Raw genomic sequence first — 17,631 nt, 5'->3', positions numbered from 1 at the left:
CTTAAGATCAAGCGTTGCTGGTTCGACTCTTGGTGTGTTCTAATGAGCAACGGATTTCCAGGACTGCTCTCCATTCAGCGGAACATAGTAGATAGAAGAAATCATAAATAACAACATTTAGATTAATCGAAAACTCCAATCTGTTTCTTCTTTCGCTTGAAACATCCCAGACAACCGCATTAGGCTTTCTGGTATCATATCTATCTGATTTGATCAGATCCGTACCTGAGCTAATGAAGATAAGTGGCAGATAGAGTGGTTGCCTGAGATGGTCGTTTCACATTTCAGGGTATTTCAGATTGTTCAGATTTCAGGGTAGGGGGTGAAACCTTAGTCTAGCTTCGTCTAGTGCCACTACTATGCAATGGATTTGACGCTTTGAAAATGAAACATTCAAAAGTGACATTGTCGGCAGTATGTTCCTCATTCTGTTCCATCTCTGTAATTGGACTTTCCCCGTCGGTGATTTAAAACCCCCACCAGTATGTGAAACTGCGTAATCCCCTTTCCTCCACCAGTATGTGAAACTGCGTAATCCCCTTTCAGAGGCTTTCTCAGTCCGATAATAAAGATTTAAACCAACTGTACTGTATATGATTTGACAAACACACTCTCTAGGATAATATTTAACCTGGAAATAATCTCTACTTCTTATGATGAATTATAATGGGACCAGTCGAAAGGGGTGTCTGATGTATTTCAATATCGTTACAGAGTTTAAACAGGTATTGGCTAAAAGGGAAACATTGTTTGTACATTACGATATGTAAACAAGTCGTTATGGTAAATAAAAATCTAATACGCATGAGCCTCAGTTAATGTTTAATAAAACCTTAATTTATGTGGTCTTGGGTAAATGTTGCTCAGCTATCACAAAGACAAGTTTAGATTTGTAGCAAATAATTACGTAAATAAAAAATCCACAATCTTTTGTCGCTATATTTGTCAGCCTATCAAATCTCGAGAATACGTAGAAGTTTCGGAATCATAAAATGAGAGTTTAAAGCTGAGAAAACAACTACGTGTAGGCCTAGGCTACACAAGAAAGCGAATTACCTCTTATAATTTTTACAAAAACTATAGGTTACTATTAATGCCGCTTTATTAGACTATTAGAATTAAGTAAATTTGGTTTGGTCCGATTAAGAAAGTTTATCTATGCAAGCAAATTTGGCTGAGAATATGTCATCAATATGAAGACAGAGCTAAAGGAGTTCATTGAACCATAGTGCAAGTGTAAGATGCTCAAGCGTCACTGTACCCCAACATTTTACGAATGCATTTTTTGTTTGGATTATGTGAACATAGGCCTATGTCTTTAGAAAATCAAACGCCTAGCATTGAAATCGTAATAACTTTACGCACTTGTAGCCTATGATTTTATTTTATACGAGCTTTGGCATGGTGCTGGTGTTGGATCAATCGTGGTTTGTTAGCTTACCTGTAGCCGAATCAAGTACGGTAGGGAATAGGGATGTTCCATGATTTTGTTTGCCTGACTGCTACCACTCTCTTCATCGATGAAGTCATCAAAATACACCAAATTTCCCAAATTCCAAAAAAGCAGGCAAATAGTTGACTATTTAATTTTAAAGTGTTTGTGGACTGCACTATCCGGTGGTTAGCCTACAACACAGTTCACTTATACTGAAATACTTCAAAAAATGCTTAAATACAACGGGTTTCTGGTGTGAAAGGGCCATACGAAATTACTGCTCTATACCTTTGCAGCTCGACTTTTCTGCTCTGCGTTTCGCCATCAATTAGTTTCATATATTTTGCTCATTTATCACATTTTATGTGATCTGTTGCTTGTACATTTGTGCAGGTTTCGACTTAGACTTAATGCAGCAAAATTATTACTTCCTGATATATTATAGCCTATATTCCTGATGAAAAGACGATGGTTTGTCAGAAAAGTTAAAATTCTTAATCTACTTTTGCGTATTTAAACAAATGTGTTAAATCCAGTTATGTTACTTGGCTTTGTTTTTTCGTGGTAGCCTACAAACCATGTAGGCTACTGTAGTTAACTGTTTAAGAAAGAAAAATACATACGTAGAATACTGTTGTTTAACTATTCCATCATAGTTTCTGCAAACAAAGATTTGATAGTAGCCTATGCACTGCAACTAGCGAAAAAATTGAAGTTTGATCTCGGTGATGCGAAACAGCGATTAGAATGACTTTATTCTCAATTGGCTTCCTCCTGTTCTTTGTACGTTCCATTCCCAAGGTGCTGGTAAGTTAAACATATTTTATATCTTTTTGCGTTTTCAAAATCTTTATTTTTAACCCAAGCTAAGTGGCTCATTTTTTTCACTTGTGCTACGATAAACTTACTGCACATTCAGATATTCTAGCATAGTCGCCAGGAAGCAAGCTAGTCTTTCAGAAACCTAATTTCAGAAAATGATAACCAATAAATTCAGTCTTAACTGTTCACATATGAAGCAAGCAATATTTTTTCAAGTTTTTGTCATTGCTTCCACTTCACTTTGCAAAAAAAATTGAAACAATTTAATGATAATCAAATTTCAAATTTCAAAAAAAATTTAGTGTAGGTATCGCTTTGCTTTTTTCTATATTGTTTGGAAACTCATTAATGTGGGCGTTTGCTCGGCTGCGTGACTGAGTGGTGAGAACGTCTGCACGACACTCAAAGGAACATCGATTTGACACCGTTCCAAGAGCAGGCACTTATGAGCGGGCAAGACAATTAATAGCATAACATAATAATGGGAACAACTGATTCGATTACTATTGTTCCTTTGATGCTTCCTGGTCATGGCTTACTATATTATTATATTAATAAGTTATAGTAAGCCAATGTTCCTGGTGCATGTTGAGTGTTGTGTTACATGTGTAATCGCAGTGTAGGCTACTGTGTGTTATGGCGATGGGTGAAAAATAAAACAACAATATTTTAAGTCACTTAATTTATCAAATTTTTTGACAGTTTCAGTTTCACTTTGTTTTTAACAACATTTTAAGTTAATTTTATATATAGACTATTTGATTAGAAAGTAATTTAATTTTTATCAGTTTAGAACTTGGCTGAAATATGAAAGATACACCATACAGCACTTTGAAATTCGTGAGCTACATCACATCAAGCATTGGCAAAAGTGTTTAACTATGGCCAGATTACTTGTTGGGAAAAATCACTATATGGCTTTTTTTAATCGTTTTTATTGTTTAGGCATATGAAGAGTGTGGTGAGTCACAATTTGATGAACTTCGGATATGTGAGGGTGTGTAATCTCAATAGGCTACTACTTTGACGTACGGTAGGCTATACCACAAGTTACAGGTTTATTGTGGTTGTCATAAAACCTGCCATAAAATTAGTGGCGGAGGCTCAGTAGTATTCTGACAATTCTTTGCTTCGTTGTATATTTTTGTACTTATTTTCTTCAAATTCATCCAGACGTTTTTAGAAATAGGCCTACAGTGCTTAACCAGAAATATTACAGTATGTATTTGACACCAAAATAAAAAATTAATAAAGACAAAAAACATTCAACAAAAACAGGACTTGTGTATTTATAATTTGTTAAGTGTTTGTACAATAATTAATTATTAATAAGCCTGTGTTTTTTTCAAGCAAATCGACAAATGATATATTGATAAAAAACCGCTCTCGAATATAATTTTGTGTAACTATACAAAATCTGGGTTAGTTGTAAATAAGTGAAAACTTTAAGTTTTCTTACCTACATTAAATCCATTTTCTAAAATTAAACATAATTAACGACGAATTAAATAACATTATTCAAGCTACTGTAGCCTATATGCTACAGCTAACACAAAAGCAAGAAACTAAAATGTTTTCAGAGCAGCACTGTGTCTCAGTCAATAAAATAAGATTCGTGATAGATTTATAGGAGAAAAATGCAGAAAAGATCTTTATGGACGCATATAAACTACAATCATTAACATAAACCATAACCACCCCTTGGCGATCATTTAGACATCACGTACTTTCAGAACTCTCTAAATTCATGTTTTTAACTATTGGAGAACAACAATAGATTTCACAACTCTCGTTCTTCATTTTGCTTCAGATAGCGGGAGCTTGATTGGATACTGCTGCAGGTATCAAGAAGAAGAAGATCGTTATAATGCCTGTTGCTATTCTACATCGGTTTGGGAGCTTTGGTGTAAGTAAATACCAAAAGTACTGATTTTCAACTAACTTACAGTATTATGAAAGCTAAACTGAAGTAGTGAAAATGTGGGCAACAAGCATTTATGTAGCTTTTTCCTATATTATTATATGATGTACGTCGTACAGCATACACTAGGTCAATGGACGACAAGTTTTAGGATTAAAGAGCCCCTTGGACCAGTTAACATTAAATTAAAAATAAAATTGACCAACAGCTTAAACACCTGATTACCCAATCTCTGGATGTAGGTCCAAGTGCGTATTTGCTACCGATACCTGTATGTTGCTGCAGCAGATGGGATATTTTGACCCATAAGAAGACAGGATTTAACGCGGCTGAAAGATATTCGAGGAGAAAAGTTTAGTAAATCAGGTTTCTCACAACTCGCAACATTTGCCTATGATGTTGAAATTTGGCCCAAGCAATGAAAACTGAGGCCCCAAACTGGACCGAGAAATCAGACCCGACTGCGTAAAGCAACGACAATTATTCTTTTTAAGAAATAGACTGTTGGTAGCCTACACTCAGCAGCAACTTATTGGTCTTAGGTCGTCTTCTTCTAGAGTAGTAACAACATTTTACTCAATTTTCCAAGAAAAAGGTTAAACAACAGATAATTTTCGCGGGACACAGGCTGGATTTGCAAAATTCTACATACCTTAAACCCCAAGCTATGACAATTAGGGTACGGTATTCAAGATATCGCTGATACCTTAATAATTTGATTCAACCGGATTGTGTTTTTGATGTTTCATATAAACTGACTATAGTCGGTCATACTGGGTAGACACTTTAAGGTAGAACAGTTTTCCGCGCGAACCAGCTGCCACCATTGCGCCGCGGCGCGATTGGCGGAGGAAGGTAAAACAATTTTCCTTATGCACACAACTGATTGGAGTCATTAAAGATGCTTCTTGCACTCAACTCAGTTGCAAAAGACAAAAGAGTATTGGCAGAGGGTGGAAATCGAAGCGATACCATCAAATGACTTTTCCCTTGCCCTAACTCTAACCCATTAGGCAACACTGCTGTTGGAGATTCATTTATAATTTAGCCTACTTTGTATTCAAAACTCTTTCTGGAAGAACGCTCAGAATATCACGTGCTAAGTCACATGACTGCAGTCATCTGATTTGCAAGGAAAACTACCCTATATTAAAGTAGCCTACCTACCCTCAAACTGAATTGACAGTTTTAAGTTTGCTATTTTTTAGCGCATTACTTTGATGAGAGCATTCAGTAAAAAGCCTTGTGAAAAAACGAGTCTGGTTTTGTTTGAGCACATTGTTTTGGTTTGTGGTAGGCTCTATACCTTGGACCTGGTGTTCTGTATACTTGGGCCTACAAGCTAGGCTATATTAGACAGTCTTGATTAAGTTTTGCAACCAAACAAATAAGTCTTTACTTTGATTTGTTTTAAGCTGTTTTTTGCGCTTTTAGATTTCTGGTTTGGGATCGTGGTCTTGGCCTTGCTACTGTTTGGATGCATTGGAGTTTATAAATGTAAGAAGTCACTTGGTACAAGACACACCACACCTCAAGCACATCCTACTATCGAAATAGGGACAGTAAATACAGCAGCAAACTTTGATGTTCAGGTAAAGTGCAAGACTATGGCTGTTCATCATCGCATTGCAAAGCATTTCAACTGTACGATGAGTTTTTAGTTCAATCATCCGCAACTTCTTATTCAGCTTTTGACAAGATATTCTTTTGAATGCTGAAATCTATAAAAAAAGTTATTAACTTTGGAAGAAATTAAAAAAAAAACAATTGATTTTAGGATTCTCTCAAAGAAAACTGGAATGGTGATCTTCCCTCATACGACGAACTTAAAGCTCAGGGGATGAGTGCACAGTTTGCAGAATATTCAACCTATGCAAACCACACTAATCCAAGCTCAACCGAAGAGCAACAACAAACAACCAACAACGCTTCTACATGAAACTGTATCTAGGCTACCTCTTCAGTTTTGTGCCATCGTTATTTTTAAGCATCTTTAAATAAAGAAAATACAATTACACTTTCAAATAGGGTTGGGTAGGCTACATACAAATAGCAAAACAAGCCTCAAAACATGGGAACTCCAAAATATTGGTTCAAAAAATTAGATTGGTTATAGGGCCGCCGGGCAGGCGCAAGGTCAAGTGTCAATTTCTGCGCCCCATTGCTCAACATTTTGCTGCAATAGGCTAAGCGAAGGATAAATGTTATGAATTTTTCCGGTTTCTGTAACTCAAATTGTTGTTGATTAAAGTCATAAAACTGATGCAAAGCAGATTTCTATTCAAATTTTATGCCTTTGGTTCTTTTCGCGTATTATTTTTCTTTTCGTCGAATTGCCTTTTTTTTTGACTAATTCTACAGTAATTCAAATGATGAAAGAATTTCGAATTTATTGACAACTTTAGTAGCATTAACTAAAATTTGATGGACGCCTTCATGAGATCTGCATTTTTCAGTGCTATTCTTCGTAGGCTATATAGCCTAGCCAGTAACCGCATTGTAGGCTACGCCACGTTTCTGGAACACGTTACTTGTAAAGTTTACTTCAGGGCCGGATTAAGGGTTTATGGGGCCCTGGGCTGAGCTGAAAGTGGGGGCCCTTATCAAGTGACATTTTTCGCTAAAAATTAATGGTGGAGTGGGGCTACGACACGGGCCCAGTTGCATGTATCTGTGGCACCAAGTCCCAAAAAGCGGATCAGTGGCGTAGCCAGAAAAAAATGTTGAGGGGGCCAAATATTTGATGAATTGAAGAGAACAACAAAGTGTTTGATTTCAAGCCATCGCCACTTGATGTGCAGTAGCGTATCTTGGTGGGTTGAAGCAATAAAAGTGATAGGGGAGTTAGAGCGTGCCGAAGGCACGCGTATTCTAGGGGGGTCCGGGGGCATGCTCCCCCGGAAAATTTTTGAAAAATTACACTCAAATAATAGATTATAGCGCTTTCTGAAAACACTTTTAGGGTAATATTTGTATGAAATTTATTAGCAGATAAACAGCTATTAACTTATTAAAGATAGCTCTTACACACGAACGGGCAAAAACTGCGGCTAGATTAGAGAACACTAAAAACTCAGCTACACAAAAACTCAATAACTACACAAAAACCCAACAGAGTAAGCCATTCTGAAATTGCTTCCACAAATTAGTTCAAAGAAATGTAAATCGCGTAAATTTTGCGCGATTTACGATTTGCAAAATTTATTGGTGTCTTTCTGTGTGTCTAAAACAAGTCCTTGGGGGTGTTAATAGCCAGATGTCTTGGAAAACGATATAAATTTCTACAAACTTTATTATATTTTCAACAAATGGCTCAACTTCGGAATCCAAACTTGGAAAATTTGGGGGGAATGGCCCCTTTCGGCCCCCCCCCTGGCTACGTCTATGCAGCGGATCACCTTCTTGTTTGCCCTCGGCTTGCCACCCGGTGCAGTAGGTGCCAGGTGGGACCTGTCAGTGTATAACTCCATTGCGGAAGAATGTGTCAATCTGTGGTGTATCAACAAACTTTAGAAGACTCGAAAGAAGAAGAACTGCATCATATCTAACTGACCATCTTGTATCAGATAATGTCTTCAAAACAGGCAAACCATCTAGGAATTTTCGATGGACTTGCCAACGATGATTAGACGAGACGAGCCATGAATAAAGGCTTTGCAACAATTCAAAAAGCTCAGCGGCAGAATGGCATGTTAATTTCTACAGGACATTTAGGCTACCGATTTAATTAAGTGAATGTGCTGTGGAAGGGACATAATGAGCTACACTACATTTCTCGCGCAGAAGAGCTTGAAGACCGTTATACTTGCCACTCATATTGTAGGCTTTTTGTTTACGCTAACGCTTACGGCCACATTTTTTTGGATAGTTGTCGCTTGAGGCTACGCAGTAAAGTTTCGGCGTATGGTTTTTCGAACGTTCGCGTTTACGCTGACGGCGTCAATATTTTTTGTATGCGCGTACATCACTGCGGTAAGATTGTGCTGTATAGGCAGAGGCGGATTTACCTATGGCGCCGGGGCGCCTCCTAAAATTCCAATTTATTTTTTTATGTCTGCACGCAAACTTCCTTTTTATGCTATACTTTAACTTGTAAATTTCCATTTTACTAACGTAAAACAATGCGTGATGTTTAGTCTCGGCAAGTAGACCTACTAACCGCTAATAACCGCTGATAACGGTACAAGAGACAATGGACATTATATAAAATACTAATAACTAATAAAGAAACTTTTTTAACTCAAGTTTAAATAATACAATGCATGGTAGCAATCCAGATTTTATGGCAGTTTAGGCAGAGAGATAGGATGGAATGCCATACATCAACCTTTTGGACAGTAAAGCTGGATCTGGTCTTGAACACATCTCTGCTAAATTTATTACGTATTTTATTCAAAACATGTTTGTGATCGAATTACTTGTTTGAGGAAATCTAATGTCATTTTTACACGTTGTTACAAATTACAATTACGTATTGAGACGTTTTTACAACATTATCAGCATGAGTAGTTTAATCGTATTGTTCTTTTGCTCAATAGCATCATTGTCAGTTCACAATATTTTGTTTTGCTGATAGGGCATAGGCCCGATTTCGCTTATTCTAAAAAATAGAAATAGTAGACTCTTATTGCTGAAAGCGCTTTGTTCATATTTGAATTATTGTTTATTCGCAATATCTTAACTGAGTACCACTCGCTTGTACTACGTACACCTAGGCCTCACCGTTTGAATGTTTTTATAATGCATTTTTTGGGCTATGCACCAGTGAGCTTCAGGCACTCTAAGTTGATGACTTATTGAAACGGATTTTGGTAGTTAGCCCATTTTCATTCACTTGGAGCAATCACTGTTGTATAGCCTTAAGTTTGAGTGGAAAATACCTAAATTATCATTTCACGTTCGTTATTGCTTTTAATTGCCACGAGCAGTGGCGTAGCTAGGGGGGGTGGGAGTGGCGGACCGCCTCCGGCGGCACGTCTGGGGGGCGGCACTTTCATACAGGACGTTTTTTTTTTGTTGATAATGCAAAAGTACACGGAAAATAAAAGCAAACAAAATGGCAACGTTCAAAACAGTGGCGTAGCCAAGGGGGAGGAGGGGTTTGGGGGTTACAACCCCCTTTGGCACGCATGTGACGTCACGATATTGAGAATGATGCTATGTTTCTAAAACAAAGTTTGCCTAATTTTAAACGAAACTCCATTAAAAGAGCGACTTTTGCCAATACCAAACATTCAAATATCTCAGCCGGGAATTAGCAACAAGAAAACATAGAGACTTAGCTTTATTAAGTTACCGAAAAATTCCCAAGAAAACATGATCTTATCCTTCTGCTATGCCACGTATAGCACCATTTTACAGGAATATTTATACTAGGAGATTTATACCCACATTTTTGTTGAAAATGCTCTCAGAATGCACCAAATCCAAAGTAATTTTTCAAAATTTTCTGGGGGAGGCCCCCCAGACCCCCCGCCGCTGGGTGTCGTCTTTAAACCCCAGCCCAACCAGCCCTTACAAACCCCCCTTTCAAAATTACTGGCTACGTTACTGGTTCAAAACATACAATAGATTCCACTTTAAGGCAATTAAAAAAATTTCATTTTCACATGCTTTTTCTTAAAGGGGCGGCAAAATTTAAATTCACCCCGGGCGGCACATTTCCTAGCTACGCCACTGGCCACGAGCGGCATTATGGCATTGCCTCAACTTTACAACTGATTGTCACTTGTGGTGTTGATTTGTGATGTGGAAATGACTGGTAGCCTACCCGACTTTTTTTGAGTCAGGTAGGCTGAGGCAATTTTATTGATAAAAACGCAAAAAAAATTCCCAAGCCATTTGCAGCGAGGTTGTTCCTTACGTCTTTGGCGCGTCCTAAACTATTGCCCTAAATTCGCCACTGTGTATAGGCTATCATAATGGTTTCAAAACATCAAATATTAATGCGCGTTATCATTTTGTAACCTAGTAGGCTATCTTTTAAAATAGGTTAGGCTACTATGATATGGACCTACAGTTTAGGCAACAATATTAAAAACTATTTTTATTCATAAAAAATTCAAACAGTTACAAACTGCAAAAAAAGAAAAGGCCCTTGCAGTCTGCGCCCTAGACGACTGCCTATGCCTAGTTAGCCTAAACCTAAAGGACTCGCCGGCTCGGGGCTTCATTAGCTTATGTCAATAGGCTATTTGAGTTTTCTTATTCTACTGTTTGGCTATAAGCTATAACCTAGGCTACATTTGTTACTGTAGGCTATCGTAGGTTATGTAAGAATGTTAACGCGGTAGAGATAGGCTGCGATTAAATATATATATATATTACGTTGTAGCCTATAGAGCAGTGGTTCTCAGTCTTTTTTGTTCGCTGGCTCATTTTTTAAGAAGAAAAAAATGCATGGACCACTTTATTTGCTTAAACTTACATCCCAAGAAGGCCATTTGTGGGAATTCTATTGCACATAGGTCAGTGACCTCTAGTGTCATTTCCCTATCACTTAGCATTATCTTTTAATTTGTAGTCTACGCTCAACCAAACTACTTTCCCAATTTAAATACAGTAACTACAAGCTGAATGGGACCAGTGGCGGATGTAGAAAAAAATTGGTGAAAGGCAATAGACATTTGAAAAAATCAAAACTCGCAAGATTAAATAAGCAATAAAAGTTTAGGTATGGAAAAGAAACAATTGTACTAAGAGGTCTGAGGGTTTCAGATAATTTTGACAAAATAAACTTTGTTTTGTTCGCTTTTTGTGTATTTTTAAGCCCAATAATAATGTGCATTTTTGTCATGACGCACACCTTATAGTTTACCAACTTTATCAAAAGAATATTGGATTTCTCTAGACCTAGAGGCTTGTTAGTGATAAGTTTTAGGTTGAAATTGAATTTACGTTTTGAATGTTTTTCCTTTTACGACCACAAAAAGAATTTCAGAAAATTATTTATTAATGGTTTTCCACTGCCGAAACTTTGTGTTTTCAATGCCACCTGTCAAGGTAATAAGATAGGATTGAGTGAGTGGAAAATTTCTGCAAAAATGAAGACACTTTTTAAACAAACCCTTTTTAAACAAATCAACGAGAGAAGGGAATGTGTTTTAGATTATTGATGTTGTAAGGAAAGTCGGGACGAAAAATAGACTAGCTACTGAAAGTCGGTGTTGGCTGCAAAAGTTAAAGTTGGGGTGAAGTTGCGTGTAGCCTATGCTAAATTAATTGCAGAAAAATACCAACAACAACAACAACATGTTGATTTTTTTCAAGATTTGACGACAATACATTGGTAACCTAGCCTACAATAGGCTACTTAGTGAAATGTGAGAGGAAGGTAGCGAAAGGTCTTACCGTACGAGGTCACCAAGTCAGCTTTCACCCCGTTAGTATTTCATAGCCTACAAACAAGAAACAAACGAGCTTCCTCTGAATGGAGAACAATCCTGAGATGCGTTTCTCAAGCGCTTACTCTGGTATTAGAATCACTACCGCTTGATCTTCAGGTTTCTTCATATTTCTTGGATTTTTTTCAATAATAGAGCTTCTAAGTTGAGAGTTTGTCTTGTTGAACCATAGGCATACGAAGCCGAGTAACGTAATCAAGTTTAACGTCTTCAAGTTTATTACATATAGAAACACAAAACTAAGCAACAAATTAATTATCGAACGTTTTCGACATCACAAGATGTCCTCTTCTGGAATATACAACTTAACTAGCCTACATCTGAATAAAATACAATGGTTAACTAAATCTATAAACAGGAAAGACAAAAACTGCTAGTCGATAAATGTCTTATGTTGTCTAGCTAAAGTTGTTTATTAAAAATCTAGCTAAAATTGTCAAAAAGAAATTTGATTGTGACATTTACCCTGTGTATAGAACGTTCAAAGTTGGCAGATATTTCCAGCTGAAGTCGCCTACGCCCTTTGCTTTATGTTCTAATGTCGTTTATAAATTCAGTTGTTTGCGTGATGCAAGCCTGACATACATCGGCATGTCAACAAGACATCTATCGACTAGAGCTGGGGAACACCTCAATTTGAATTCTGTACAAAAAAGCGCAATTAAAGATCACATTTTCTCTTGTACAGAATGTCAAAATAACGTTTCTATCAAACAATTTGAGATCATGTCCAGAGGCAGGTCTGAGTATCAAACTAAGATCTTGAAAGCCTTGTACATAAAACGTCACAATCCACTTTTGAACAGACAATTGTATGCTTGCGGCTCGTCTTTCTTGCTCTCTGTATTTTAAAATTAGTTTTTTCGCACCTTGCATTTTTACCATATCATGTGATCTGTTTAACACCTTCAGATGCAGTTGTAGTCCGGCAGAAGTATGACTGAACCTGGAAATTTTATGCAAAGTTTTTTTTTTATTGATTTTGGTAGCCTAGAGTCTACTCTTTCAGAATCTGCCGGGTGCACTCCGCGCACCCTTGAGCGTTTTGAGAAATTCAAGATGGCGTCCAAAAGGGTTGCCGTTTCAGATAACTCTCTATAACTCAGTTAGTATTTGACCTAGGATGATAATTTTGGTGTCTAACCATATGTTTTGAGGGGCAAGGAATACATTGAAACTATTTATTTGACTGGTTGGGGATTGCATCATGTAGAAATGCAATAATGCCGCCAATAGGGCTGCCATATTACAAATTTCAAACAACAACAAACAAATTCACTTGTAATTGGTCTAGAATAATAATTTTGGTGTCTATCCGTATGTTTCGTTGACAAGGAATCCATTTAAGGGATTAAGACAGTTGCATATGAATTACATCGCAGGAAAATCCAAAATGGCTGCTGATATATTTGCTGAATACTTATAGAAAATCATTATTTCTGCGACTTTCGCTTGTGAAATATCATCTAACATATAACATCACTCACAAATGTAACCATTAGTTATCACAAATGTTATCATTAGTAATGTAGGCCTACAAGCCTCTCTCACAGTCACAAGACAGTCAGTTGTGGTTATCATCTCGTCATTAAGTCACCTAGTCCATAAATCTGTGATGTTGTCCAATTGAATTAAAATGCTAAGTAAGAGTCTGGCTGAAACCTGCAGCATAACACGCACAGAATATTGCACATTTCAAACCATCCCTTGTGCAGCTGCAAGAAAGCGTTTTGCAGGGGTTGTCACTCTTGCATCCACATCTGATCATGACAGTTTCTGGGGTGAGTTCAACATTTGCGGGAAGGAGGACCGGTTGTAGCGTTTTAAGTTTCGAGTCTTTCACCCATCTGTACATTTCTGCATCAAGTTCAGGCGGATTGCTGTCTTCCAGTGAACGCCACACAATGGCTTGGTGATGGGCCCTTCTTACATTCTCTTTAAAGGCCTCACTTGTAGGAGGAAGGAAACAAAGTTTTGGTGGTACCGCGGAGGCCAGACCCGTTTTGGATGCCCATACCCTCCAGCGTGCTTCGGACATTGATTTACTCGTAGTATATTAACCGTAACAGGCTGACATGAATGTGGTTGCCTGCGCAATCACTGATTCTATGGGAGAATCAATAACCCCTAAAAGTGACAGTGAGTGACCATCTTTCAGAACCTTCAATGCAGTACCTTTGCCAACCCCATAGCAGCATGCTACCGTATCACACCCAGTAAGAGCATGGGCTGGCAGGAGTTCATTCACAAAAAACACATGCTTCTCTACGGTTTTTCCAATGTCAATAACTGTTCGTTCCTTAATTGGTGATTCCATGGTGATACGATTTCACGGTCTTGTGAATTGTTTCATGTAAGCCATCAGGTAAATTCTCTTCAAATTTGCACACCTGTTTGAATCCTTTCTGCACAGCCTCCTGCACATTCACTGCTGGGGTTCCATGTTGACCAGTTGCAATGTTCACTAGATCCTCTGGATGTTTCTCGGGATCAAGTGGATCCATACATTTTTGAAGCTTTGTGCTTATGGCTTCTCGGTCCTTGTTGTCATTCTTTATCCGTGCCTTCTTTTCTTCCTTATGCCCACTTCCCTGGTCTCCAGAATCTCCAAGCATTTCGCCAAGAGCAGCCTCCACAGTACTACATGTATGAAGACTCAATGCCCAAATCTTGAGCGTATCCGGCTTCAAGGTTATTCCTATGATGCCATTTGGGGCATGGCCATATCTCATGAAAGTAGTTTCTATAAACATATCACTCCATAGGCCATTCCATAGTCTGCGCAGGTGCCTCATCACATGCTCCTCTTTCATGAACCGGACTAGTACCTCTTCTGGGAGGGCTTCCATTGCCCTTAGGTAGCACATCCTATACCTTGCATAATGCACATGACCAGCGGCAAAGAAATAAGGAAGCATTTGTTTGCATGCCTCAAGATCCAACAGCCGATCAGAGCCCCGATGCAGTCTATGAAACTCATCAAAAAGTGCATACCACTCAAGCGCGGGATGACATCTGAAAACCTTTCTGAGTAAGCCCACTTCACATGTAATGCAACTTTATATAGTTGTAAGTCACAGGTAAATAACACAAACCTTTGGTCAGCATTATGTGTAACCTTTTGAGCTTCCACCATTGTTGTCATTATTGTATCTGGGTGGGATGGCACAGGATCAATCAAAGGCAGGTCTGCCGTCTTAGTCTTAGGTTGTTCTGTTTGGCCTTGATTGCGTGTAAGAGCTGTGTTGTAGCCATTGTACTCGGGACAATTCTGTTTCTGAACATCCTGAAAGAAGGCGAAGTCAGTTTCGTCCGCTCTTTGTTTTAGAGTAGCTTGTTGCTCAAGTAACTTGAGTGAGAGAACTGTTCTAACAGCAACACTCTCGGGCATTTTTGGTTCCTTGAAACCATTGTATCTCTGTATATTGACATCACATTCTATTGGTTCCGACATCTCCTACTTTGAAATTCGTGGGATTGTCTCTCTATGGTATCGATCAGCATCAGATGGTGATTCAGGGTGTGTAACCAGAACAGCTAACGAGTGGGTAGAAAGTTTTCCATTTTGCGACGACATTTCAGCATCAAAAGTATCGACAACTACTTGTACCAAACCGTCTGATGCATCAGATATGCCAAGACAGGATCGTTCCATTGTTGCAGCTTTCACAGCTGAACGCTTGAAGCGTAATATCTCGTTATAAGAACACTTTCTTACTTTCTTACTTCTCTACTTACTTTTTTTATACTTATTTCTTTATACTTATTTTACGGCATTTCTTACAAGCCTGCTGAGACGCAAGTTCGCGCTTATCAGTCAGAAAGCAAAGTGATTACGTAGCATAGTGAGAGTTCGAGATTAAGAACTTTACAGTAAGTATTTGGCTAATATATCAGCAGCCATTTTGGATTTTGCTGTGATATAATTTATATGCAAATGTTTTAATCCCTTAAATGGATTCCTTGTCAACGAAACATATGGATAGACACCAAAATTATCATTCTAGACCAAATACAAGTGAATTTGTTTGTTTTTGTTTGAAATTTGTAATATGGCAGCCCTATTGGCGGCATTATTGCATTTCTACATGATGCAATCCCCAACCAGTCAAATAAATAGTTTCAATGTATTCCTTGCCCCTCAAAACATATGGTTAGACACCAAAATTATCATCCTAGGTCAAATACAAACTGAGTTATAGAGAGTTATCTGAAACGGCAGCCATTTTGGACGCCATCTTGAATTTCTCAAAACGCTCAAAGGTGCGCGGAGTGCACCCGGCAGATTCTGAAATAGTAGACTCTAGGCTAACAAAATCAATAAAAAAAACAACTTTGCATAAAATTTCTGCGCATGCGCATCCCATGTTGGTTTAATTCAAACCCAGTCAGCAAATCAATCCTTTATGGTTCAACCTCTGCATACTTTAAATCAATGTAAAAAGATGGATTTGCTGGCTGGGAATGCTGATAAGGACAAAATATGATTCCAACTTAAACTGGAAATACACCGTAAAGTGTTCTTATACGGAAATTTTTAAGCCCAAGGGACAGAAATGTGGTGTCACTGTAAGCAAAGTGTTCTTATACACAAAGTCACTATAGGCGAAGTCATTTCTATGCAAAACATATGGTTTGCAAACGGGACTTTGCAACAGGTGTCACTATAGGCGAAGTGCCACTATAGCCAAAGTCACTATAGGCGAATTCTACTGTATTTTCAATTTTGCAGGAGTTTCGTGAAGTTTTTTTTTTTTGTAATTTTTCTCTGGCAACCCTAGACTGTCGAAGGGCCAGGCTGGCAATCAATGTCCAAATCCAATTGTCCACAAGAACAAGATGTGGACCTGGTTCGGGTGAAGAATGAGGATATGGCGATCGGCACCGGCTTCGGCAGACTTTAGCAATGATATAATGACGCAAATAGTCATCTTGAATATAAAAAGGATAATCAAAACAATACTTTAAAACTAAACAGATATACGGTATTATCTTATATGTATAAAAGCCCTAAATAAGAAACACTTATTGCCATACTACCCCTATTGAGAAACATGGCCCATTGAATACCATGATTGGTGTGTAATTTGCCATCTTTTTTTTATATGTTTCCAGTGAATTTTTTTTTTGTATAAATGCTGCTGCATTTGCGGCATCTTGCTTTAAAGTGTATATACGGTAAGTCAAAAAAAGCTGTGAAGAATTGTTTTTTTTATCAAGCAAACGCCGTTTGGTTTTGAATTTTTATCCTTGGACTGACAAAGCCTTGATAGGTTATTCCTGGTAGTTTTGCATACTTGTAGAAAGCTTTGCTCAATCAAGCACACACTCCTGAGAGACAAACCAGTGACTGCGCTAACTAACGCTCTAACTACCGGTAACTGCTCAGCTGTTAGGGCAGGCAATGCAGTTGGATTTGATTAAAGGCTGTGGCTATATTTACACAACATAGTATAATAATAATAGCCTCAATACCATTGCCAGATAAAGAATTCTGCCCTAATCTGAGAAAAGTTTAAAGCTGTTAAAAATAAAAACAATATTTTGGAAATTTTTTTTAGTCCTCTAAGACAGGGTGGTCCAAACCCTGGCACGCGGGCCACATGCGGCCCGCGTGAAGCTTTTGTGTGGCCCGCGAACACTTTGTGCATGCCGTAATTATCAGTGCTAAATTCAAGGTTTAAAAATACACCTACGTTTTATAAATACATTACATTCGCCACAAGTTCCACAACCCTAAATAAGTCGCGCATAATCGGGTCAATAGTAATCACAGACATTAGTAATCACTTCAATATCCTAAACATGAAACTGCAAGGTAGGAAACAAAATATTTCTCAATTGGTTGGACACATTGAAGGTTTTCGCCAGAAACTTGTGCTATTTAAGGCTTCTTTGCAAAGGAATGAAGCAGTCAGACCTACCCATTTTCCTGCATGCAGTGAAGTATTTGGTGAAAGAAAAAGTATCGATTTTTCTGCATTTTATAACACAATTGGTGACATCATCGATGAGTTTAACGACTGATTCGCTGACTTTGATTTTCTGAA

At 38.0% G+C, this 17,631-nt stretch overlaps 1 protein-coding gene across 1 annotated transcript; it reads left to right on the top strand.

Annotated features, from left to right (window-relative positions):
- Positions 1 to 1,823: 1,823 nt before the first annotated feature.
- LOC145767625 (uncharacterized) lies at positions 1,824 to 6,165 on the top strand. The gene is made up of 5 exons (XM_082579481.1): positions 1,824 to 2,242; positions 3,203 to 3,254; positions 4,068 to 4,163; positions 5,613 to 5,770; positions 5,956 to 6,165. Exons 1-5 carry the CDS (start codon positions 2,183 to 2,185, stop codon positions 6,115 to 6,117), a joined length of 528 nt encoding a protein of 175 aa, XP_082435607.1. The 5' UTR covers positions 1,824 to 2,182; the 3' UTR covers positions 6,118 to 6,165.
- Positions 6,166 to 17,631: the final 11,466 nt, after the last annotated feature.

This window comes from Aplidium turbinatum, chromosome 3, assembly GCF_918807975.1.
Source record: "Aplidium turbinatum chromosome 3, kaAplTurb1.1, whole genome shotgun sequence".
NCBI lineage: Eukaryota > Metazoa > Chordata > Ascidiacea > Aplousobranchia > Polyclinidae > Aplidium > Aplidium turbinatum.
This window is presented reverse-complemented; position numbering and strand designations above follow the sequence as displayed.